Source organism: Podarcis gaigeae, assembly GCF_964106915.1.
Source record: "Podarcis gaigeae genome assembly, chromosome: 13".
Classification (NCBI taxonomy): Eukaryota; Metazoa; Chordata; class Lepidosauria; order Squamata; family Lacertidae; genus Podarcis; species Podarcis gaigeae.
Window position 1 is genome coordinate 927649 of NC_139689.1, and position 22944 is coordinate 950592.

At 56.4% G+C, this 22944-nt stretch overlaps 1 protein-coding gene and 1 long non-coding RNA gene across 4 annotated transcripts; one reads left to right on the forward strand and one right to left on the reverse strand.

Annotated features, from left to right (window-relative positions):
• The first annotated feature begins 923 nt into the window (after window positions 1–923).
• LOC310829127 lies at window positions 924–4221 on the forward strand. Its single transcript, XR_014557172.1, has 3 exons — window positions 924–1034; window positions 1541–1797; window positions 3483–4221. It is a non-coding gene; the product is annotated as an uncharacterized lncRNA (long non-coding RNA).
• Window positions 4222–5658: 1437 nt separating this feature from the next.
• VGF (VGF nerve growth factor inducible) lies at window positions 5659–17921 on the reverse strand. 3 transcript variants are annotated; one of them, XM_083706756.1, is made up of 2 exons: window positions 17798–17921; window positions 5659–7627 (listed from the first exon to the last, which is right to left on the reverse strand). In XM_083706756.1, exon 2 carries the CDS (start codon window positions 7604–7606, stop codon window positions 5882–5884), a length of 1725 nt encoding a protein of 574 aa, XP_083562882.1. In that variant the 5' UTR covers window positions 7607–7627; window positions 17798–17921; the 3' UTR covers window positions 5659–5881. The 3 variants fall into 3 exon arrangements, with proteins under 3 accessions (XP_083562882.1, XP_083562880.1, XP_083562881.1); XM_083706754.1 differs by lacking the exon at window positions 17798–17921 and adding an exon at window positions 10237–10446; XM_083706755.1 differs by lacking the exon at window positions 17798–17921 and adding an exon at window positions 9283–9379.
• Window positions 17922–22944: the final 5023 nt, after the last annotated feature.

The following is a 22944-nucleotide window of genomic DNA, read 5'->3' on the forward strand; positions in this document are numbered from 1 at the left end:
CTCTCTGGGTTTTCGCCCTCGACGGAAGCGGGGGAAGGAAGATAAGGAACCTCCCACCGGGACTGGTGTGCGCCCCCCCCTCTTGCACCCCCCCCCGCCCCGTGGAATGCAAGAGAGGCACGCGGTAATAATGCTCCACATTTAAAAAACAAAAACCCGCGGTTGTTGTGAAATAACCCCCAAGCTTCCTGGCTTTTTCTTTCGGAGCAAATCAGGAAATAAATAAGGGGGTTGTGGGGTTTTTTGGGGGGGGGGTAGTTTAGAGAAGGGCTTTTTGTGTTTGCTCGCTTATGTTAGAAGTTTCCAGCAAGCGAGCGGGCTAACTCCTGACTCTCCGCTTCCCCGCAAATTCCGCAGTGCTGGGAGGGGGGGCGGGGGGCGATTTCTGATCCGGAGGACCAGGCAGCCCCCGCTGAGGCTGACTCTCCCCATCTCGCTTCGTCGGGTGGGCTAGCGCTGCCCCGCGTCCCCCTCGGCCTGTGAGACAAAGGGCCGGAATTTGGCCATTCAGATTCCAGGGGGCGCCCCGTGAGACGCCCAAACCCGCGCCATCTCCCTTCGCTCCTGGTCCTTGTTGCGCCCCCCTAAATCTGGGCGGTCGCTCTCCCCTAAATCGCCCAAGGAAAGGAGCGAGAAAGCGGGGGCGCCGTCGGGGGCTTCTCTTGCAATGATGCAGAAGGACCCCCGACCTTCGTCAAGGGGGCGCCACCGGCAGCAGCAGGAGGAAGGAGCGCGCTCCGCTCTTTGGGACCCGATCCAGTTGCAGGGCGCCTCTTCTTGCCCCTTGAGGAAAGTGCCACGTGGTGTCGGTGGGGCTGGGAAGGGCTCCCGGTCTCCCCACTGGACAGCTGCCCAGGAGACCCTCCCGAGTCCCGCGCCGCAAGTCCCGCGAGACCCTCCCCTCCAGGCCGGCATGTGGGGCCGGGGGCCGGGAAGGGGCGGCCCCAGGGGCCAGAGGCGAGGCCCGAGCCGGGAAGCGCCTTTCTGTCCCGCTGCTGCGACGGGTCGGCTCTTCGGGCAGTTTTCCGGCGCGGGTGAGTGGCGGGAGGCGGTGGCGGCTAGTCGCTTCGTTTTGCCCTCCTCCGAACCCCCCAACTCCGCCTGCCTCGGGTTCGGGCTGTGGCCCTGCAAGGGGGCGGGCGGGGCGACCCTAGCGGGATGGGAAAGTGTGGGGTTCCCATCCGCTGCCTTGGGGAAGGCCTGAGTTTTTTTGGGGGGACAGGGCTCCTCAGTCCTGCAAGTTGTGGAGGTTCGGCTCGCCACCCCCAGCCCCGAGGTGCAAATCCGGGGTTGCCTCCTCCAGCTCTGCGCAGAGCGAGCTCAGAATATCCCGTGACTCAGTTTAGGGTCCCGAGGTGCAACGCAGCTCCTCCCCACCCGCCTGAAAGCGCAGCTGTTTCCGGGAGGGGGGGTGGGAGCCGCGGGTGGTTGGACCCCTTAGAACAGTAGTTCTCAAAACTTTTTTTCTCTGGGCCGCACTTTCACCCCAAAAAATTGCTAGCGCCACGCTGAACTTTTTCGTCGCAGAACGAAAAAAGAGAATTCTAACACAGGACATAGCAGCTTTACGATACGATCACAGACGGGACGTCCAGAAAGGATGAAATAATGCAGCCACACAAGGACATGGATTTCCCCCCAAAATATCATATTGATGGTCCTCCGCTCTTGCCATTCTCTCCTGCCCCGCCCTTCGAGACCCGCTGCATTCAGCACTTGCAGCAAAAAAATAACCTTGAGCCCCTTTGTTTCTGCACAGATTTTCACAGGTGCACTAAGTGTTATCCTGAGTTACAGGTATGTATATTGTGTATGTGTGTGTGTTGGGGAGTGTTTGTGTGTAAACAGGGAGGTCAGAGAGAATTCCGCATTTCTCTTGCCTGTAACCTCTCTGCTTACAATCCCTGGTATCTGAAGAAGTGTGCATGCACACGAAAGCTCATACCAAGAACTGACTTAGATGGTCTTTAAGGTGCTACTGGAAGGAATTTTTTTTGTTTTGACTATGGCAGACCAACACGGCTACCTATCTGTTACTGAATTCCTGCAACAAAACCCCTGTGTATATATACCTATAATTCAGGATAACACTTAATGGAGCAGATGGAATTGGACTGGGTAAGACTGTGCCATAGCATATTTAATTGTTCTTTCTCAAGTGTGTATGTGGGTAGGTTCAGCCGCCACTCTGTACATGCTCAGAAGCCGGTTCTGGAGCTAGGACCTGTTGACCTCTTCCACCTACCCGCCGCCCTCGCCCAGCCCCTCTCAAGACCCTTAGAAGAATCAGGAACGGCTCCTGCTCTCTCAGACAATTTCCCCGGGGTTGCCTTTGCATTTGGGGCAGGAACACAAATGCATCTTAGACTCTTCCAAAATGTTTTAAATTTGGGAAAGTTGCCTCCCACCTGCCTGCCTCCCCGGCTTGAATCCTCCTTTGCCTTTTTCTTTGTGAGCTGCCTTGGAGGACTTTTCTAGCTGAAAGGCAGCGCGGGAATAAACTTCAACATGGCCTGGCACGCTTCCGGGTGCCAGCTGCTGGAGCCACTGGAGGGGAGAGGCCCTTTGGCACTTCCTGGTTAGCCACAATGCAAGCAGAATGCCGGACGAGTTGGGCCACTGGCCTGATCCTGCAGCCTCTTAGGATAAGTTCATGCCTCTGCTGGGTGTGGAGGTTACGAGGGGGATTTTTAGGGCTGGGTGATATACAGTGGTACCTCAGGTTACAGACGCTCCAGGTTACAGACTCCGTTAACCCAGAAATAGTACCTGGGGTTAAGAACTTTGCTTCAGGACGAGAACAGAAATTGTGTGGCGGTGGCAGTGCAGTGGCAGCGGGAGGCCCCATTAGCCTAAAGTGGTACCTCAGGTTAAGAACAGTTTCAGGTTAAGAACAAACCTCCAGAACTAATTAAGTTCTTAAGCCGAGGTACCACTGTATTGCCATATAGTCCAAAACCGGTTTGAAGTCCATATTGTGATACCAGTTTCATAATTGTTGACCTGGCAAAAGTGGGTGGGTTATGTACAGTGCAAGGAAACTGTAATGCATAATCATTTCTAGGCTGTAAGTTATGCTGCATCGGGAAGAAATGAGAACGGTGGCGAGGGTGGCTGCAACAGGAGGGAGGTTTTTAATCTCATCCTGCGCGCGTGCGCACACACACACACACAGACCGGATACCTGTGCAGAAAGGTGCACCTTAACCTACCATTGAAATGTGGCGGGGTTCTCTTTGGAGGGGGGTCACGCCACACCTTGAATGCCCCCCCTCCTGCGCCACCACTGACCCTCCAGATCTGCAAATAATGAGAGTAACTCGTAATAAAATAGTTGCTTTTATTTTATAGCAAAACTAGGAATTCCACATGCTATTTACAAGAGGCCAAAGGTGTTTTATTTCAAGTACAACAAAATGGATCAGGACATCGAAACAACTCTTTTTATTATTATTATTATTATAATTATTATTATTTTACAGGACTGGACGCCACAAAGCGAAGAAACTCGCACACTCTGGGACTGATGCCGGCGGAAGGGGGTTCTTTTTTTGGACGCGTGCAGACTGCTTCCTTCACCGCCACCCTCCCCATTCCCCCCCCCCCACCCGGCTTGCTCTCCGGAAACCCGCGCTGGTGAACCCTTTCAGGTGCAGCTTTAGATGGTCATGGACTTACACAAGTAGGTATCGACACAGCATGCTCAAAGCCTCCCCCTCCCCAACTTGTTTCGGGGTGCCTGGGGAGCTCAAGGTGCCCCACGCCTGGGGGCTGGAAGGAACGGCTCGGGGGCGGGAAGAGTTTGTGGTAAGGCAGTTTGTGGTCAGAAACCTCTCTGTCTCTCTTTCTGCTGCTCCGTCCTCCTCCGTCTCCGCCAGGGAATCTTTTCATTCTGGACAGAACTCCGTGGGGAGAGGGGGTGGCGGAGGCAGCAGCAGCAGCAGAGAGCCTCTGGGCCCCCAGCACTTGAGGGGGAGCAGTGTGGATTTTGTGGCAATTTTGCCTCCTCCACCTGATTTAAGGCGGTATAAACCTCAGCCAGGCTCTGGAGCCAAAAGTCTTCCCCAAGGGGCCGGAAACACCCCCTGGCTCCTTTTAAACATTGGTTTCAAATTTTATTTAGCTTCCAGCCTGGTTCTTTAGATCCCCATGCCTACTAAGCAGAGGAAAGTTTGGTGTGAGCGGGAGGGTTTGTAAACTGAACACAAGTGAACTGGGTTAATTTAGTTACAGATAGGTAGCCGTGTTGGTCTGCCATAGTCAAAACAAAAAAAATTCCTTCCAGTAGCACCTTAAAGACCAACTAAGTCATACCAAGAACTGACTTAGTTGGTCTTTAAGGTGCTACTGGAAGGATTTTTTTTTGTTTGGGTTAATTTAGGTCCGTGAGAAGAAGTCCTCCTCTCCTCTCCTCTCGGAGTATTTGAGGGCAAATACTCCTCAATGTTTGGGGCTTGTCAGCAGCCCTGAATTTCCACACGCCTTTCTTTGAACGGGGTTGCAGCCAGGAAATTGGGGTGGGGGGCACTTCTGTGTCACATCTTTTACCCCCTCCGCTTTTGGTAGGATACATATTGGATGAGCAAAGAAGGGCAAGGTTTTTAGCAGCTACGTTAGGTTTCCAAAACATGTGTGTGTTTTAAAGGGCGGGCTGGACTAGATGACCCTTGGGGTCCCTGCCAGCTCTGCAATTCTAGGATTCTGCTATTCTTCTTGTTACAGATAAAAGGGGTGTTATCTCTGTATCCAGCTGTGTGAGGAGCTTTTGCAGTGCTCAGAGCCTCACTCTAGGCCAGGGATTCCCAAACATGGGTCTCCAGCTGTTTTTGGACTACAATCCCTTCCACTAGTCTTGCTAGCTAGGTATGGTGGGAATTGAAGTCCAAAACCAGCTGGGAGACCCAAGTTTGGGAAACACCGGTCTGGGCTTTTGCTAGAGTAAACCATTCCCTGCTGCCCTGCTCAGGGTGCAGGATCCGGTCCTTTTGGGTCTTCCCTTTCAGTGCCACCTGGGGACCTTCATTATCACAAAGACCTGGGGAGATGTGGCCACAATTATTCATTCCTCTCTCTCTCCCCTCTCCATTGTTTGCTGGGGCTCCTCTCTTGAGTGTGCTGTAAAACTGTGCATGTGCGTAGCCATGGGGGGTGGGGGTGGGCAGCTGCCCTCCCTAAACCAAGTAAATCAATAAAAAATACTCAACTATCTGAGGTTCTGGCCCCCCTAACATGAAACGTGCCCCCTAATAAAAATACTGGCTATGCCCATGAAATTGTGCGGTTTTGGGGGGTGGAGGGGGCTGTTTCCCAAGGGGGCAGGAGGGAGATCCAGACAGTGGTGGTGGTTTCAACTGGAAACCCCTTAGGATTTGCAGCGTTACACCTGGAATGCTTGCAATGAGGCTGCCCTCAAGGAAGAAGGGGGGGGTCCTTGATAATTTTGCATTGACAGGGTTGCTGCCTGCTCTTTTGTACAGTTGGGACAGGCGGATAGGGGGGTGGTCCTGCCCCATGGCTGCATGGGGAGCTCTGACGTGACTCACTGCAGCGGGAAAACAGTTGATCCTCTGTCTGAACGCTCCTCGGCAGCTTTCATTCCGCTCTGGAGGCCAGATATTTGAGATGCGCACCTGATGAGGGTGTGTGGGGGGCGGCTTGGAGTCGGGGGGGTGAGAAGGCAACCAGGTAGCTGGCTGAGAGGAGGAGGAGGAGGGTGGGGTCGGAACCGGGCGTCCTCCGCGCGGACCTTTCGCTGGGTGGGGGAGACTCTGTTCTCCTGACTCATGCAAGAACCTGAATTTCATGTCGGAAACACGGTGGATGGCAAAGTTTCTTTGGGCGGGGGGCGGGGAGAGGGGCGGAGGGGACCCCCGGGCGGCTCTCACTGGAAAGCCTTGGGGCGCTTCATCAGCATCGTCTCGATGTAGTTCTGCAGCTCCTCGTCCTCGCCGCCGTCCTCCTCCTCCTCCTCGCGGGTCTGGCCGTCGTCGTAGAACTCCTCCCGGGGCACCACGGGGCCGCGGAAGCGCGCGTAGGGCGGAGGCTGGAAAGTCCGCGGGTTGATGTAGTTGGAGATCTTGTTGCTGCCCACGTAGTTGCTGACGCCGCCGACGCCGCCTCTGTGGCCGCCGCTGCCTCCGCTGGGCCGGGCCGGGTACCACTTGGGCGCCGGGTACTCGTCCCCTTTCAGCACCTCGTTCCAGGCCGCCTCGTTCTGCTTGGGGAGGCGGCGGTGGTGATGGGACTTGTAGTCCGCCGGAGGGTAGTAGGGCTTCTGCGGGGGCCGCGGCTCCGGGCGGTAGACGGCGTAGGCGGGCGCCTTCTTGGGCTTGTTGCGCGCCGGCGCCGGCGGCAGCGGAGGGGCCCCGGGCCCTTTGGCCTTGCTTCCCGCGGGGGCCACTTCGGGGACCTCCTTCTTCTTCTTCTCCACGTTGTTGATGATGTCGATGACGTCGTCGGCGGGCAGGTGCAGCTTGCTGGACAGCTCGATCAGGCGGTCGATGGTGTTGGGGTCGATGTCGTCGTCGTCCTCCTCCTCCTCGACGGGCGCCTCGTTGGAGCGCTTGTCCTCGGCCACGTTGCCCTCCTCGTCCTCGAAGAGCAGCCCGCTGCCCTTGCGGCGGATCCCGCTCCGCTGCGGCTGCTCCTCGTCGTCGTCCTCGTCTTCCTCCTGCGCGTTGGCTCCCTGGCGCCCGTCCTCCTCCTCCTCCTCGCCGTCTTTCAGCAGGTACTGGAGCAGCAGGTCGGAGGCCATGTCCGCCAGGCGCTCCTCCTCGGCCGCCGCCCTCCGCGCCTCCTCCGCCTGGCGCCGGCTCTCGGCCAGCTCCTCGTAGCGCCTCTGCAGGAGCTGGTGCTCCAGGTGCTGCTGCTGGCGCAGCTTGCGCGCCCCGTCCCAGGGCTCTCCTCCCGGGGGCGCCGGGCTGCGCTTGGCGTGCGCCCTCAGCCGCTCGTACTCCTCCAGCTCCTTGAGGACGTCGTCCCGCTCCTGGGGGGCCGGCGGGCCCTGGGGGGGCTCCGCCCTCTTGGCGGCCGAGCTGTAGCGCTGCAGCTCCTCCAGCATGGACTTGAGGGCGTCCAGCTCCTGCTGCCCGAAGCTTCTCTCGCCAGCCTCGCCCTCTTCTTCCTCCTGCTCCTCTGGCTTTCGGCCTCCGTCTTCGCCCGCCTCCCAGCGCGGCCCCTGCGCCTTCTTTTCCGGCTGCTCCTGCGCGTCGGAGCTCTTGGTCTCGCTGCGCACCCGCTCCTCGTTGGCGCTGGGCTCCGGGTTCAGGCTCTGCCCGTCTCTGGGCTTGCCGGCCTCGGCCTGGAGCGCTTGCAGGAGGACCGCGGCCAAGGCCTTGGGGTCCACGTCTTGGAAGAGGTCGCCTTCGTCGGGGCCGCCCCGCTTCTGGTCTTCGGCGCCAAGGGGTCCCGGCAGGATCCCCCGTCCGGCTGGAGAGTTTTCAGGCTGGGGGGACTCGCGGTCGTTGTCGCCGCCGCCGCCTGGGCGGGCCTCCTCCTCCTGCCCCCTTCCAGTGGGGAGCGCAGCAGCGCCGAGGTGGGACTGCGCCAGGAGGAGGCAGAGAGAGAGGAGCCAGGCAGCTCTGCGAAGGTGGTGAAGGCATGGCATCCTGCCCCGCGGAGAGAGGTGCTGTGCAGGGGAGACAGAGAAAGGCGAGGTCAGAGCGGCATGAAGTCGAGGAGACCCCCCCTCCCCATTCTCTCTCTCTCTTTTCTACACAGCAGGAGACTCTTAATCTCAGGGTTCGAGCCATAGGGCGAAAGAGCGCTGCATTGCAGCGGGTTGGACTGAATGACCCTCAGGTCCCTTTAGAAGTCTATGATTCACGCGCACAGATTGAGTGGTCTTGTGGAAGAGCAAAAACCCCACGTGCCATGGAATCCTAGGGTTGGAAGGGACTCTGAGGATCATCTAGTCCAACCCCCTGCATTGCAGGAATAGGCAGCCGTCCCCTGCAGGGATCGAACCTGCCACCTTGACGTTTTCAGCACCAGGCTCTGACCAGCTGAGCTGTTCTGTGTTATGTTGTTAACACTGTTGCCTCATGCAAGTTTGCCACAGCCTTTGGCGAGACCCACAAACTTAACGAACTTGGAAAACGAAACGTCATCCCCTTGACGGGAGGGGAGGTGCCTCGACCCACAATCTTTGGAGGGGGCTGGCCGGGCTAGGTGACACAGCCCTGTCACCGAGGAGGGGGTGGCGGGGTCCTCTGGCGAGCCGCTCTTAATTCCCCGAAGGAACAAGCCTCTTCCTTATTAGGACTTCCCCTTCTGTGGGGCTGAGCCCCCGCTTTTCCCTCGGAAAATGGTTTCTGCCCAGCCCCACACCAGGCGCAGCGCTCCAGCCCTCGTGTTAACGTGGTCCTCGCTCGTCCCCACATCTCCCCCCTCCCATTTTCTTAAGACCCGGCTGCATCGCGGGGTTTTGTTTCCCCCCGAAGCGTCTCGCTGCCTGAGCGGCGGAGAGGCACGTCGTGTACTGTACGCTCCTAATGGGTCTCTCATTGACAATTCCGTGCATCGCCGCCGGATTCCGGGATCCTGCTCGCCTCGTAGGGTTGCCTGCCTGCCTGCCTGCCTGCCTGCCTGCCTGCCTGCAAGCGGTGCGCGCGCGCACACACACCCGGGCAGCTCCTTTCGACAAAACGTCTCTCTCTGCGCGCACGTACAAAACACTACGCCATGCATCTCTCTCTCCTCCTCCCCCCCCCCCCGCGCACTTTCCCAACTCCGCCGGGGTTGCCAAGGGACGCCACGAGACGGAAGAGCCCGCTCATCGTGCTCAGCAGAGGGAGGGGGGGCAGGAGGGTGCCGCCACCCCCACTCCTCCGTCGCCAGGACCATCTTCTTGGCACCCGGCTACATTCCTGCATTCTCAGCCTAGGTGTGTTCAATTGGGGGGGGGGGCTGCTGTTTATCGGAAGTGCATTTTGAACTGGCAGTTTTATTACCCTCGTTTTTGCCTTTTTCACCAAGCCTAGATTTTCCCCATACTGTGAGGGGAACGGAGGAGGCTCTTCCGTCTGAATCGTGCCGTGGAAGAGGGGAGTCTGCGGGGGTCCGCTTGCAGCTAGATCTGGGGTTCCCATAATTCTTTCCCTGCCTCCCACCCACTTTCCTGGAGCCTCTCCTAACATCCTCATTTCATCGATTGGGGTGTTCTTTCCTACACCCCGCTATTCGGCTTTATATGGGACCGATGGGATCTTCGTTTCCCCCCACCCCGCATATAAGAGTTATTATTGAACAAAGAAGTCCCCTGCTCGCGCCCCCCAAGCCCACCTTTTCTTCCTCAGTTATCTCTGAGCTGTGGGTCACCGGGCTGACTGGTTCTGGGGAAGCGAAAGCGTCGCCCGGCGCCTCCCCACATCAGAGAGAGCGCGCGAAAGACCTGCTGGCTCGTCTCTCGCTCGCTCGCTCGCTCGCCCCCCCCCCTCTCTGCAGTCCCCACACCCACCGCCCACACATGCAGGGGAGGAGATGACTGGCAGCCTCAGCGCTGCTGCCGCCGCCTCCCTCTGCCGGCTGAGACCCTCCGCTGCCCCCCTCTTTCCCAACAGCCATTCACCTTTAGAAAGCTGACCCCCGCTCCAATGCCGTTGTAGCAGCCCCCGCCCCCCATTTTCAGCCCCTCTGCATAACTTAGCCCCACCCCAGTTTCAAGAGATCCTTCCCAACAACACCCCCGGATTCCTCGCCATCTCCAGCGTTCGCACAATTCCTTTCCAGGTCCCGATTCTTTTCCCCACAAGCGTTTTTCCTCCCCCTCCCCAATCCTCAAGTGATAGAATCCCCTGCCTCACATCTGCGTCCGTCTACCTGCCATATCTCGAAGCGGCCGAGCCCCCCCTCCATTTCTCTCTCCCCCTCTACGACCGGCTTCCCCCTGTCGCTAGCGAATGGCGCCCGCCCGCCCCTCTTCGGGAACCGCTCCAAGGGGACCACGCTGAGCCCCGCATCTCGGGGCAACCCTTCTGCAAAGCCGCGGGGGGGGGGAGCAGACGCCCTACTCGCCAACCGGCGGTTCCCATCCTGTAGACGCGCAGCCGCCGCCCCACAGCCGCGGCCGCCGCCTCGCCTTAAAGCACCGCTACCGAGCAGCGCTTCCTTCAGCACCCCCCACCCTCTCTGACCATCTTTCCAGGGATGGGCGAGGCGGGCCGGGGGTTGTCCTCTAGGACCCCCACCCCTCTCTCCGCCTGTGTAATGACTCTGCAAGGGAGGGGGACGCGTTACCGGCTCCGTGGCAGCTGCGCCGGCCGGGGGTCTCGGGTCCGCCCCACCCCTCTGGAGTCGCTGGTCCGCCCGCCTGGCTCGGCCTTTTCCACTCGCTGGCTCGCCGGGGCTGCGCTGCCGTTCAGCACCTCGGAGAGCGGCTGGGCTGGGCGGCCGCTTTTGTACTTCCAGCCGGGCCCACGTGGGGGGCCCCATTGACGTCAATGTTCATTCATAAAATTCGAGCACGATTGGAGGGGAGCCCCGCGCCTGCGCAGAACCGGGGGGGTGGAGGAAAGAAAGGGAAAAAAGTCCAGCGAGCGAGCGAGCGAATGGAATGAATGAAGGGGATGAATGGGAAAAGAGAGTGGAGTGTTGGGTGAATGAATGACTGAAGAAGAATCGGGAGGAGGAGAGAGGGATTCGTGAATGGGCCGGCGGGCTGGGAGACGGGCGCTGGGGGAGACACGGAGGAAGCCTCGGCTCCAGGGGCCTGGGGAGGCTTCTCCGCCGCCGCCTCTGGCCGGGGTGGGCGCTCGGGAGCGCGCTGGCGGGAGAAGACCCCTTTGTTCCCAGGCGCCGCTCCAAGAGAACCTCTCTCTCTCCCGCGCCCTTTACCTCGGGGCCGGGGCGCGGAGGGCGCCCTTTGCGGGAGGCGCCTGTGGACACGCACGCAGATAACCAGACGAGGTGGGGCGCGCTAGGAGGACGCGTGTGCTCCGCGCGTGTGTTCAGACGGGCGCTCGCCCGGAGAGTCCACGTCGCCTTCCTGCCCGCGCGCGCGCGCGCCAGTGCGGACCCGGGGGGCGCCTCCTCCTCCTCCTCCTCCGCGCTTTAACCGGCGGGTCTCCTTCTGCGCCCTCGCCTCTTGCGAGCGATTCGATGGCGAGATGCGCTCTGGCTGGCTGGCTCTAGGTCTCCCGACGGCCCGGGCGCCTCACTCCTGGCTCCCTCCCACCTGCGCGCTCTCGCGCCTCTCTCCTTCCAGCCCCCTCTCACCGCGGTGCTCGCCCATTCATACAAAGAGCGCGCCCCCCCCCCCCAGCGCCGCATTTTAATCTTGTCCTCCATCCCTGGACGGCGCTCCTCCTCTTAGTTCCCAGGTTGATCAGCTCCCGCCCCACACTTTTGGGTGGGGGTACGTGCCACCGGGTGCTTCCAGCCTCGGGGGTTGGCAGGTGGGGAGAAGGGCAGGGGCGATGAGTCACCCTCCGCACGCTCTGCAGTCCTCTGCGTCCTTCACGCCCCCTTCACGGTCCTGGGAGTGGGGGTTGGGGTGGGCGTTGCGGTGGCTAAGGCTGCTCCGGCTGCTGCAACAGCCCCAGATGTAGGGAGAGGGGAGCTTAGGGCAGAGAGAGATGCTTACAGGTGGAAACCCCCCCAACACACACCTCTCCCTTTCCGACGTTCCTCCAAAGATGCTGGTTCCCTCTCTGCCCCTCCCCCAACACTGTCATTCCTGTTTTGCTGCAGTGAATGAGGGGATTCATTTTGCGCCCCCCCCCCCGTGCTGCAGTGGAGGGATCTACGCTGCACAATGCTGGGGGTGGGCAAGCATCCACGGGAAGGTCATTGACACCCCCCCCTCCTTAGCTGCAGTTGAGCAAGGTGGCTCCGTCCCTGAAGCCCTCCATGTATGCACACAACACTAAAAGGATCTCTGGGGGTCTTCCTGCCCCATTTCAGCGAACTCTGCCCCCTCATCCCCCAACACAGATGCAGGGGCTCCTCAGCAGCCCATATTTAAAGCTGAAATGGACATTCACAAATCCTTGGGACTCAACAACATCTCATTGCCTGAATGAAATCCCACCTTCTCCCCCCCCCCCCCAAGTGAAAGGTGTCTGCTTCTAGATTTTTGAGCAACCTTCTAGACCCTTTTTGGGTTGGGTAGGTTTCAGCCATGATAAACCCTCAAAGCAGAGCAACCGTCTGCATGCAAGCTGTCGAATAACATCAAATATTGGAACCCGCTGAAGGTATGAAATATTCTGGATGCTAAACACAGACCAAATTGTTGGTAGACGTGGCTGTGGAGCATTCAGCTCTAAGGAGAAGGTTTGCCAGCAGATTTCTCTCTCCTGAAATGTAGGATTGAAACAACAGCTGTGTACATCTTGCTGTCGCCTCTGTCCTCCCTGCTCCCACTGCTGGTTTCTGAAGACGTATAGATATGACGTTAGCCACAATTCATACTCGCCCTGTAACTATTTGTGTATTTTCATGCACTCTCCCCTCAAGCCAGCTCCAATCTGAACTAGAAACTAAAGACACACCAACATCCCCTTTTCGCTCAGCTGAGAGGTGGACATTTGAGCCGGCCATTGAACATGTGCAGAGGGCGGCTTTACAAACAGGAGTTCCAGGTGGGGGTGGATTGCAGGTGTGTGGGGAAGCAGACAGGTAATGCACGTCAGGTGACGATATCCCCGCTCCCCTTACACTCCCTGGGGCAGACCATCAGTGAGTCACTCAGTTGTACAGCACTGTGACAATGCGATTTGAAACTTGGGGAGGCGGAAGAACCTCAGTGCAGGCAGAAAAGCTCAGTTGGTGGAGTTTAGTTTTAGATTTGATATTCCGCTTTATCACTCCCCTTCAGGAGTCTCAAAGCGGCTAACATTCCCCTTTCCCTTCCTCCCCCACAACAAACACTCTGTGAGGTGAGTGGGGCTGAGAGACTTCAGAGAAGTGTGACTGGCCCAAGGTCACCCAGCAGCTGCAGGTGGAGGAGCGGGGAAGTGAACCCGGTTCCCCAGATTACGAGTTCCCCACTCTTAACCACTACACCACACTGGGTCTTGACTCTTAATCTCAGGGTCATATGTTTGAGCCCCACGTCGGGCAAAAGAGTCCTGCATTGCAGGGGGTTGGACTAGATGACCCCTGAGGTCCCTTCTAACTCTATAATTGAGTGGTTTTTGTCTTAAGCAGCTATAGTATCCATAGGCTCCTTCCTGCAGAGCAAAGGCTTCCTTGGAGAGAGACGCTAGTAGTCCACCATGGGGCTAGATTTATGAAACCAGAGTCCATACATGCATCAGGACCATACATTGCCATCCTGTAAGAATGTAAGAACATAAGACAGACTTGCAGCTGGATCAGGCCAAGGCCCATTTCCTGTGGTTTCCAGCAACTGAGATTCAAAAGGAATTCTGCCGCCTCCTCCATGAATCCGTCCCACTCTCTTCTAAAGCCATCTAGGTTGTTGCTTGTGGAAGGGAGTTCCGCACCTAAACTCTTTATTTTATCTATTCTGAAGCTTCCAGCATTCAGTGTCATCAGATGTCCACAAATCCTGGTGTCATGGGAGAGGGAGGGAAACTTTTATTCCTCCATGCCACGCATAATTGCATAAACTCTCAACTGCCTGAAAAGCCCACCCCCCAATGCTGCAACCCCTCCTCACAGGAACAGCCCTTTATCTGGAGCGGAACAAAAATCCATCGAGCTCAACTCCCTCCCTCCCTGGTATCCATACTCTCCAGGCAGCCTTTAAGAACCTCACACCCCAAAATGCAGCCCTGGGTCCCTTCCCTTATTGCATCACTTCCTGTGTGCAAGACTGGACTTCCCTGCGTTGCGCAAAGTTAAATGCAGTTACTTCCTGTGTGGCCCCGTTTAAATTCGACAGCTCCACCACAAACAACAGGAGTGGAAGAAGTTCGCTGCAGTTGGATACAGCCCAGCGCCCTGTTCTCTGTCAGGTGCACCAAAGTGGAGAGGCTCACCTGCAGGACCTCTCTCTCCCCGCCCTATGTGGAAATGTGTGGATTTGAGACCTTCTGCATGCCAAGCAGGTGTTCTGCCACTGAGATCTGACTCTTCTGCTTCTTCTGGGAGGACCTGCCGCCCAATCACAGGCAGGAGACTCCAGGATATCATATCCTCTGAACTTTTGTGGCGGGAAGGGGAATAATCAAAACTTTCCCTCTGTTTCTTCCTTCCACTACTTTGCACTCTTTTTCTTACCTGCGATGGAGGGAGACATTTCTTTGCTCCTCCTCCAGAGAGCAGTCCCCCTTTTGAACTGGACTGCGGATATTTGTAATTGTAATAATAATAATAATAATAATAATAATAATAATAATAATAATAATAATTTATTTATTTATATCCCGCCCTCCCTAGCCGAAGCCGGGCTCAGAGTGGCTAACAACAATAAAAGTAACACAGCATTCTAAAATCAATTCATTTTAAAGTCAATTCAAAATCAAATTACAGTGGTAACTCGGGTTAAGTACTTAATTCGTTCTGGAGGTCTGTTCTTAACCTGAAACTGTTCTTAACCTGAAGCACAACTTTAGCTAATGGGGCCTCCCGCTGCTGCCAGACGATTTCTGTTCTCATCCTGAAACAAAGTTCTTAACCCGAGGTACTATTTCTGGGTTAGCAGAGTCTGTAACCTGAAGCATATGTAACCTGAAGGGTATGTAACCTGAGGTACCACTGTAATGGCAAACATTGGGGTAGAGTTCTGTGAGGATTACCAAAGGTAAAGGTAAAGGGACCCCTGACCGTTAGGTCCAGTCGTGGACGACTCTGGGGTTGCAGCGCTCATCTCGCTTTATTGGGTGAGGGAGCCGGCGTGCAGCTTCCGGGTCATGTGGCAGCATGACTGAGGCGCTTCTGGTGAACCAGAGCAGTGCACAGAAACGCCATTTACCTTCCCGCCAGAGTGGTACCTATTTATCTACTTGCACTTTGACGTGCTTTCAAACTGCTAGGTGGGCAGGAGCAGGGACTGAGCAACGGGAGCTCACCCCGTTGTGGGGATTCGAACCGCCGACCTTCTGATCGGCAAGTCCTAGGCTCAGTGGTTTAACCCACAGCGCCCCTTTGAGGATTACCAAAGGAGGTAATCAAATTTTTATTTATTATTTACCCCCCCTCCTTTGGTAAACATTTAAGGATGATTGCCTGCCTGCTTTTCATCACTGTGTCTCTCCCCCACTTCTTCCACCCACCACAGACCAATGGAGACCCCCTTGCTGGCACAAGCCACAACTCCTCATTCTGTCCCTCCACATAGAAGAGAATTAGAAGAGTCCTCTGGATCAGGCCAAAGGGGGCCCATCCAGCCCAACACTCTGTTCTCACAGTGGCCCACCAGATGCAACCCAAACACAAGAGCCCTTTTCCCTCCTGGGGGTTCCAGCGACTGGGGTTCCGAAGCATCGCTGCCCCAGACCACAGAGGCAGAGCGGGGCCACTGTGGCTATTAGCCATCGATAGCCCCCTCCTCCATGAAACAGGGTTGTTAAGACCACGGAGACCAGAGGAGGGGTTCCTTGTTGGTTGAGTTGCCCAGATGGTACTGTGGTCTAAACCACAGAGCCTAGGGCTTGCCGATCGGAAGGTTGGCGGTTCGAATCCCCGCGATGGGGTGAGCTCCCGTTGCTCGGTCCCTGCTCCTGCCAACCTAGCAGTTTGAAAGCACGTCAAAGTGCAAGTAGATAAATAGGTACCACTCCGGCAGGAAAGTAAGCGGCATTTCCGTGCGCTGCTCTGGTTCGCCAGAAGCGGCTTAGTCATGCTGGCCACATGACCCGGAATCTGTATGCCAGCTCCCTTGGCCAATAAAGCGAGATGAGCGCTGCAACCCCAGAGTTGTCCATGACTGGACCTAATGGTCAGGGGTCCCTTGACCTTTACCTTACTCCATAAAGGGTGAGGTGAGAAGCCATGGGCTTGGGGTGAGCAGTGTGGTCTAGAAGCTGTGAGCCTGCAGGGGGCAATAGGGAAGGGAGCCTGGGCTCCGAGGGTGGGGGGTGTGTGTGAGCAGCCTCCCCACTTGTGACCCCTGGCCCCTTTCCGTGCCATGGGCTACCTGACGCCCTCCTCCAACGCCCACATTGACTCACTCACACAATCACTCCTACCTCCTCCTCGGCCATTTCCCATCCTTTCTCCTGGAAAATTAGCTGCTCCCTCCCAGGGCTAATGCCGGATTTCCGGGCTGTCAGAGCTAAGATTGATGCTTGGTGAGTGAGTCACTCTTGCAGCAGGAGCCTCTGATTGTGTGAATGAATCAACGGGGCTGGATCCCTGCCTGGCTGGCGTAAAGCAGGGCTGCTCTCCCTGGATCTCTGCCTCTCTTCCTCGACTGCAGCAGGAGGGGCCTGGCCCAGAATGAGGAGCCGCAGGTGGAGGAATTGTGGGGTGGGGGTGCTGGACCTGCGGAGCAGAGGGGCAGCCCAATTCAACAGAGGCTCCCGGATTCAATTTCATGCTTGGCCAGATCCAGTAGGTGGGTGGACAGATGGGAGAGGAGGCGGAGGGAAGGAGTGGTCTGCTTAGAACCACTTCGCTCACTTTCCGGCAGGCCTTCTGGCTGCGCTGTCAGCTACACCCCCTTCCTCCTATGCGGCCCACTACTCTGCAATACCTCAGTGCCTGCCCGCCCCCCCCCCCAAAAAAATCCACACAAAGTGAAAATCCAGTGCAAAGGGGGGTCACACCAGCCATTAACCAGGGAATAAAATCTGGAAGGTTTGCAACGGCAAACTCCAGGCCGTGGCCCCCCAATCCCTTACAGAGGTTGCAAGGGCCACACCCAGACAATCTTCCTGAGAAGTTTGGCCGAGGGGCTTGGAGGTAAGACTTGTGGGGGAAATGCTCCCTCCGCAGGGCCTCGCTCCTTCCCTTCAAGGCCCCCCTGTGGGTGAGCCCCTTCCCCGCTTGGGCTAAATTAGGTTTTGCTGGATCAGGCCAATGGCCTATCTAGTCCAGCGTCCTGTTCTCACAGTGGCCAAACAGATGCCTCCTCTGGGAAACTCTCAAGGGGGACTTGAGCGCAAGAGCAAAATTATTCCCTCCACCACCTGACTCCAGCTGTGAGGCAGAGCAGAACCTTCACAGCTAGTAGTCACTGGCAGCCCTCTCCTCTGTGAATTTGTCCAGGTCTCCTGTGGCAGGGAGTTCCACATGTTAACCCTGCACTGCATGAAGAAGGACTTTCTTCTAGCTGCCCTGAATCTTCCAGTGTTCAGATCCACTGGATGCCCACGAGTCTTTGTGATAGGAGAGAGGGAGCAATTTTTTCTCTTTCCACTTTTTTTGCGCCATCCATAATTTTACAAACTTCCGTCACTTTGCCTCTTACTCAACTTTTCTCTAAGCTGGAAAGTCCAAAATGCTGCAGCCTTTATGATGGAGATGGACTGAGCTTTAAAGCTGTCAATTAAAATTTAAACCTCTTGTCCCATGTGTGTGGAAGAATTGTGAGAGTAAACAGGCTGTGAAACCTCTTTGGCAACTTACTAGAAGCTAGGAATTAGGAAGATACACTTTTTTATCCCTGTTTGTGGTCTGCTGACCTGCCCCTCTTTGTCCCCGTTGCTAAGAATGAACCACCCCTTTCAGCAAAAACAAAAAAGTTTACTTACAATTCAATGCAGACAGCAAATACATCAAAATAGTAAGTACTTCTTAGCTACAAAATACAAAATAAATTCCCAAAAGGTGTGACCTAGAACAATTAAAATATCCAAAGATGTGCTATGCAGACCTCTCTCTTCTGTTTCCTTCTTAACACTCTCAGACTGTTTAAGTAAACAACAAAAATATAAAGCTTACTCACCTATAAGTCTTGCCAGGATTCAACAGCTCCAGGGATGAAAATCAGACAGGCCGTAATACTGAACACTTACCAAAGTGCATAGTCCAAAAATGGTGTATGTTCTCTTGAGGAGAGCTCACAGGTATATTTTCCAACATCACAGGTAAGGAGAAGAGTGTGAGAGGAAGAAGAAGTTTTCTATCTTCCCCCTTCCTGCTGCAAAAGTTTAGAGGATATGACATCATACAGTGACTCGCTAGCGGATCAATCCTCCAACAGGCACGATATGCCATGGGGGCTGCCTCCCCCCAGCCCCAGATGAAGAACACCTGCCTCCTCATCACACCGGCCTCCTTTTCTTCTCCATTATTCTGCTCTGGGGACTTTCTTGCCTGCCTCCACATAAGCCCTTCCTCTTGCTGCTCATTCGTTCATCCATTCACCCCCTTTCTCTTCCACCCCTTTCTTTTGGTTTGCGATTCCTGCAATGAGCAAAATGACCTTTGGGTTCCCTTCCAATTCTACGATTCTAAGAAACAGCTCTCCCTTTCTCAGAGGCCCTGCTTGCCCTCCCCTCACATTCCTCCATGTCTCATCCACTCCCCCACCCCACCCATTCTGCCCTTCAACACAGCCAGCTGCCCTGAATCCCCCCCCCATACACATCTTGACCTCTGCCTGCTTCCCTCCCTCTGAACCTTTGACTTCTTCTGCCCTTCCCCAAAGTGGACAGACCTGTGCGATGGGGGTGGCAGCAGATTTCCAGCCTTCCCACAGCCCAGGAATATTTTTTTGATTTTTTTTTTTTTGGTAAACAAATAAGCTGTGATTTTTTGCACCCATCAAGAATAACAGACTCCTGCGAAGATTATTTATGGCACTAAACACTCTCTGCGAGAAATCAGAAGTCATGAGTCAGAGGCCTGGGGCGCTCCTCTGTTCGTTGAGCGGAGAGGAAAGAGAAGGCAGAGGCACAACCAGCGATTCGGTTTGCTGGTTCCCCAGCCCCCCAAACCAGTTTATAGCAGGGGAGATGCTGGGGCTTCTGCCCCACTGGCCCCGATCCCAGGTTTGGGAGTGATTCTCTGTTGCTGGGCAGCATCAGCGGAGGTTGGAGGGCAAGAGATTGGCTGCAGGTCCTTGCCACAGTGATTCGAAACAGGTTGCAGAGCCGAGTCCTGGGTACAAGTGACGCCCCACTGACTCAATCCTGAGGCAATATTTTGGCCTGGTAATTTACATGTGGGCAGCTGCTTCAGATCCATCCCTACAAAGAGGCTCCATTCGGACTTGGAGCCTCGCCAGGTTGCCAGGGAGGGGGGAAGAGAGGCGTGTGGGTCAGCTGCCGATCTGGGAACACTTCTCCCACCCACAGATGACTGAGGGGGCAGGTCTGGATCAGGACCCCCTGCCCCACTGCAGCCTGCCATGTGGTGAGGTGGGGATGCCCTCTTGATGTGTGGAGTGGCCATGGGTTCAGGGCAAGCCCCACTACGCTTTCCCGGGCGCAACTAATGTGCCTTGCCAGGGCAAAGACTGTCCGTCCACCTGACCCTCTTGTGTTCCTGAATCTGGCCAGCAGCATCACTCCGGCTTCTCAAGGCCCAGAGGTCTCTTTCGCACTGCTGGGTGGATTTTGATGAGCAGGAGAGGATATTTTATTCATTTCTTACCCCCCCCTTCTCACTTTGTGTGAGAATGCAAATACCTATTTCAGCAGAGTGATATCACCATCTGTGCACAGCTCATCTCTAGAAGCTTTTAGGAGAAGGTTGTACAAGCTCCTGGAACAAATGATGATACCCAAGGATACATTAGGCAGGCCTGGATTACGTTCTCCCTTTATGTTTCCATCTTGACAAAGAAACCACTCTCAGACTGTTAAAGTAAACAAGAAAAATAGGTGGTTTACTCACATTAAAAGTCTTGCCATGTTTCAACAGTGATGAAAAGCAGGGAGGCGATAATCCTGAAAAGTTAAAAAAAAGTCCAAAGTTCAGTTCAAAATGGAACTTGCAGAGATGCTACCCCACTGTAGCTCAGAATCAGAGTGTGCAGTGGCAGAAAGAATATTAAGTTTTCTATTGTTCCCCTTCCCGCCACAAACGTTAAGAGGACATGACCTCACAGAGTCCCATTCGTGATTTGGCTGCAGACCCTCCCACACCCACCATGTATAGAATCCTAGAATTGTGGCTTTGGAAGGGTCCCACAAGGGTCATCTAGCCCAACCCCTGCAATGTATGTCGGGAACTGGCTTATGCACAGTGGTCCACCCAGTTCAGTACTGCCTGCACTGATTGGCAGCGGACATCATGGTGAGAGGAGCCGTCTCTAGCATGTGGAGCAAGTGGGCTCAGGAGGCTGGCTCCTGAGATAGGCATTGCTGGGCCAGGAGGCTCCAATTTAGCCCAGTGTGAGGCTTCTAGTGCTCTTGCTTTAACAACGTGGGGGGTGCCCCTGCTGCCTGTTAGTGCTGTGTGTGTTGGAGGGGTGATACCAGGGTCAGCTGGAAGGGGGGGGGGCTGGTATGGGGCTGCTGCCGCTTTTTGTACTTCTTCATGCAGCGCAGAGTTGAACTGAGGAACTCTCTGCCACTGGAGGCAGGACGGCCACAGCCTGGATGGCTTTAAAAGACGATGGGAGCAAATCCATGCAGCAGGAGGACACCTATCAATGGCCACTAGCCTGCTTTCCCTTTGGGGCACCGGACTGACCACTGTAAAGACAGGACGCTGGCCTCGATGGCCCCCCTTCGGCCTCATCCAGCAGCCAGGCCCTCTTGGTGTTCTTGCGTTGCTGTTGCTTCTGGAGCCGCCCCCCCCCTCTCTCTCGGCGGGGCGGGAGGCTGAGCGTGTGAGTCACAGGCGGGCAGCAGCCGAGCCAAGCCATTGAGGAGGAGATGATGATGGCGGTGATGATGATGATGAGACATCCTTTCTGGTTAATTAGGCACAGTTTATAGCTCTGGGGTGGGAGGGGCAGGAGGGAGGCGGCCCCCCTCCCACTGCCTCGACTCGGGGGGATTTGTAGGGAGGAGGAGGAAAGCAGCAGCCGGAGCTAAGTTGTGTGTCTGCGTGTGTTGCGCGTGTTGTGAGTGCCTGCTGCCGCCGCTGCCAACAGCGAAAAGAGCAAGGCGGACGGGGGGGGGGGGGGAGGCTGAAAGGGAGACTCGTCCTCGGCTGGCGCTTCCCTCTCGCGTCGGGGGAGCTCCGTGGCGCGGGGGGGGGGGGGTGAGGGCTTCGCCCTTGGCCCCAGCTCAGGAGAGAGAGGATGGGCCAGGAAAGGGGAGACCGGACTCCTGGGACCTCTGCCAGGAGAGGAATGGAAGGGATGTGAGGGCGTGGGCGTTGGGGGGTTGGTGAAAAGAAATTGGGGGGAATCAGTGGAGCTTCTCCCCGGGTTGGACCAAAGCATGGGTAGGCAAACTAAGGCTCGGGGGCCGGATCCGGCCCAATCGCCTTCTCAATCCGGCCCGTGGAGGGTCCGGGAATCACCGTGTTTTTACATGAGTAGAAGGTGTCCTTTTATTTAAAATGCAACTCTGGGTTATTTGTGGGGCATAGGAATTCGTTCGGTTTTTTTTCTTTTCTTTTCAAAATATAGTCCGGCCCCCCACAAGGTTTCAGGGACAGTGGACCGGCCCCCTGGTGAAAACGTTTGCTGACCCCTGGACTAGAACGACCCTGGGACCCCTTCTAAGGGCGAGGGAGAGGGAAAGGCCGGATCGGAGCTCCGGGAAACTTCCTGTAAGAGGCAACTGACTTGCCTGAGGAGGAGGCGCCTCCCCCAGGAAGAGCAGGCTATGGCGGGGGTGGGGGGTTTTATATATTAAGAAGCAGGGATGTTGTGGAGAGGGAGTCCCCCCCCCCCACTCTCTTCCTTAGAGCCCCCATGCTGCGATTTCGCGGTGGTTCCTGCACTGCAGAGGGGCTGGACTAGATGATCCCTGAGGATCCCTCCCAACTCTACCATTTTGGGAATCTGCAGGCTTCCCACTGGGACGGAGTGGGATCGGATTCAGGGTGGGGCAAAGGAGGCGCCTGCTTCTTGCGGGCCGGGGTTTGGCTCACTGCCATCGGGCGAAGGAGGCTTTTAAAAAGGGACAGGTCCATGGGGCGAGGCGGGGGGGCGGGAGCTCTGTCCGGGGCTCAAGAGAACTTCCATGTTGACAGGCTTGCGGGAGCTCTTGCCCCCGCCCTTCCCCTCCCTCTGCATCATGCCTTGTGAGTTTCACCGGGGTCAGAGTGCTGGCTGGGTCGTGTGAAAGGCTGATGCGCACGGAAATGGCAGCTCTTGCCAACTTGCCTCTCCAGTGGCAGAAATTCCAGGGGGGAGGAGGAGGAGGATGCCTCGAAATAAAGCGGTGAAGCACCTCCCTCCCCCCCCTCCATCCTTGTCAAGGTGAGAGGCAAAAAGACCCCCCCCCACACACACACACGCTGCAGAAGAGTCATCCTGGCTGTATCTCCTCCCCGTCACTCTCCTTCCAGCTGGTGGGGCACGTGATGGCAAAACAGGGAGCTGGAAATAGCCCAAGATGGGGGGCCCAGCGCGGGCCTTGTGTGTGTGTGTGTGTGTGTGTGTGTGTGTGTCCCGGTGGGCGAGTGGGCGGCTGTGGCGCAGCACGTGCCAGCGGAGAGAGAGACGTGTCACGCTACACCGGCGCTGCTGCAGCCCACCAGGCGAAGCTGTTTCTCCGCCGCCTCTCGACGCTGCTACTCCTGGGGTGCTTCGCTCCCCGTCCCTGGTGTGCGCCCCCCTCCCCTACAATGCAGGACCCCTGCTCTTTGCAACGGATCCACCCCGCTCCCACTCCAAGCGCAAGAGCCATTTCTTCCCTACAAAATCTCACACTCCTTTCAGAGCCTGTTGCTGCAATATTTGCGCGCTCTCCCCTTATACGGCCCGTGTGCTTCAAATCTTATTGAAAGCGCAGAACCAAAGGGTTGGAGAGGGGACCCCCAAAGGTCATCGAGCCCAACCTCCCTGCAATGCGGGAGTCACGGAGTCCCTGACAGGTGCCCCCCCCGCCAACCTCTGTTTATAAAACTCCGAGGAAGGAGACCCACCACTTTCCGAGGTCATCCGCCCCATTATCCAACAGCCCCCACCCCGCTTGAAAATCTGTCAGGATCTGAGCGCAGGTGGAAGAGCCGGTTGTCCAA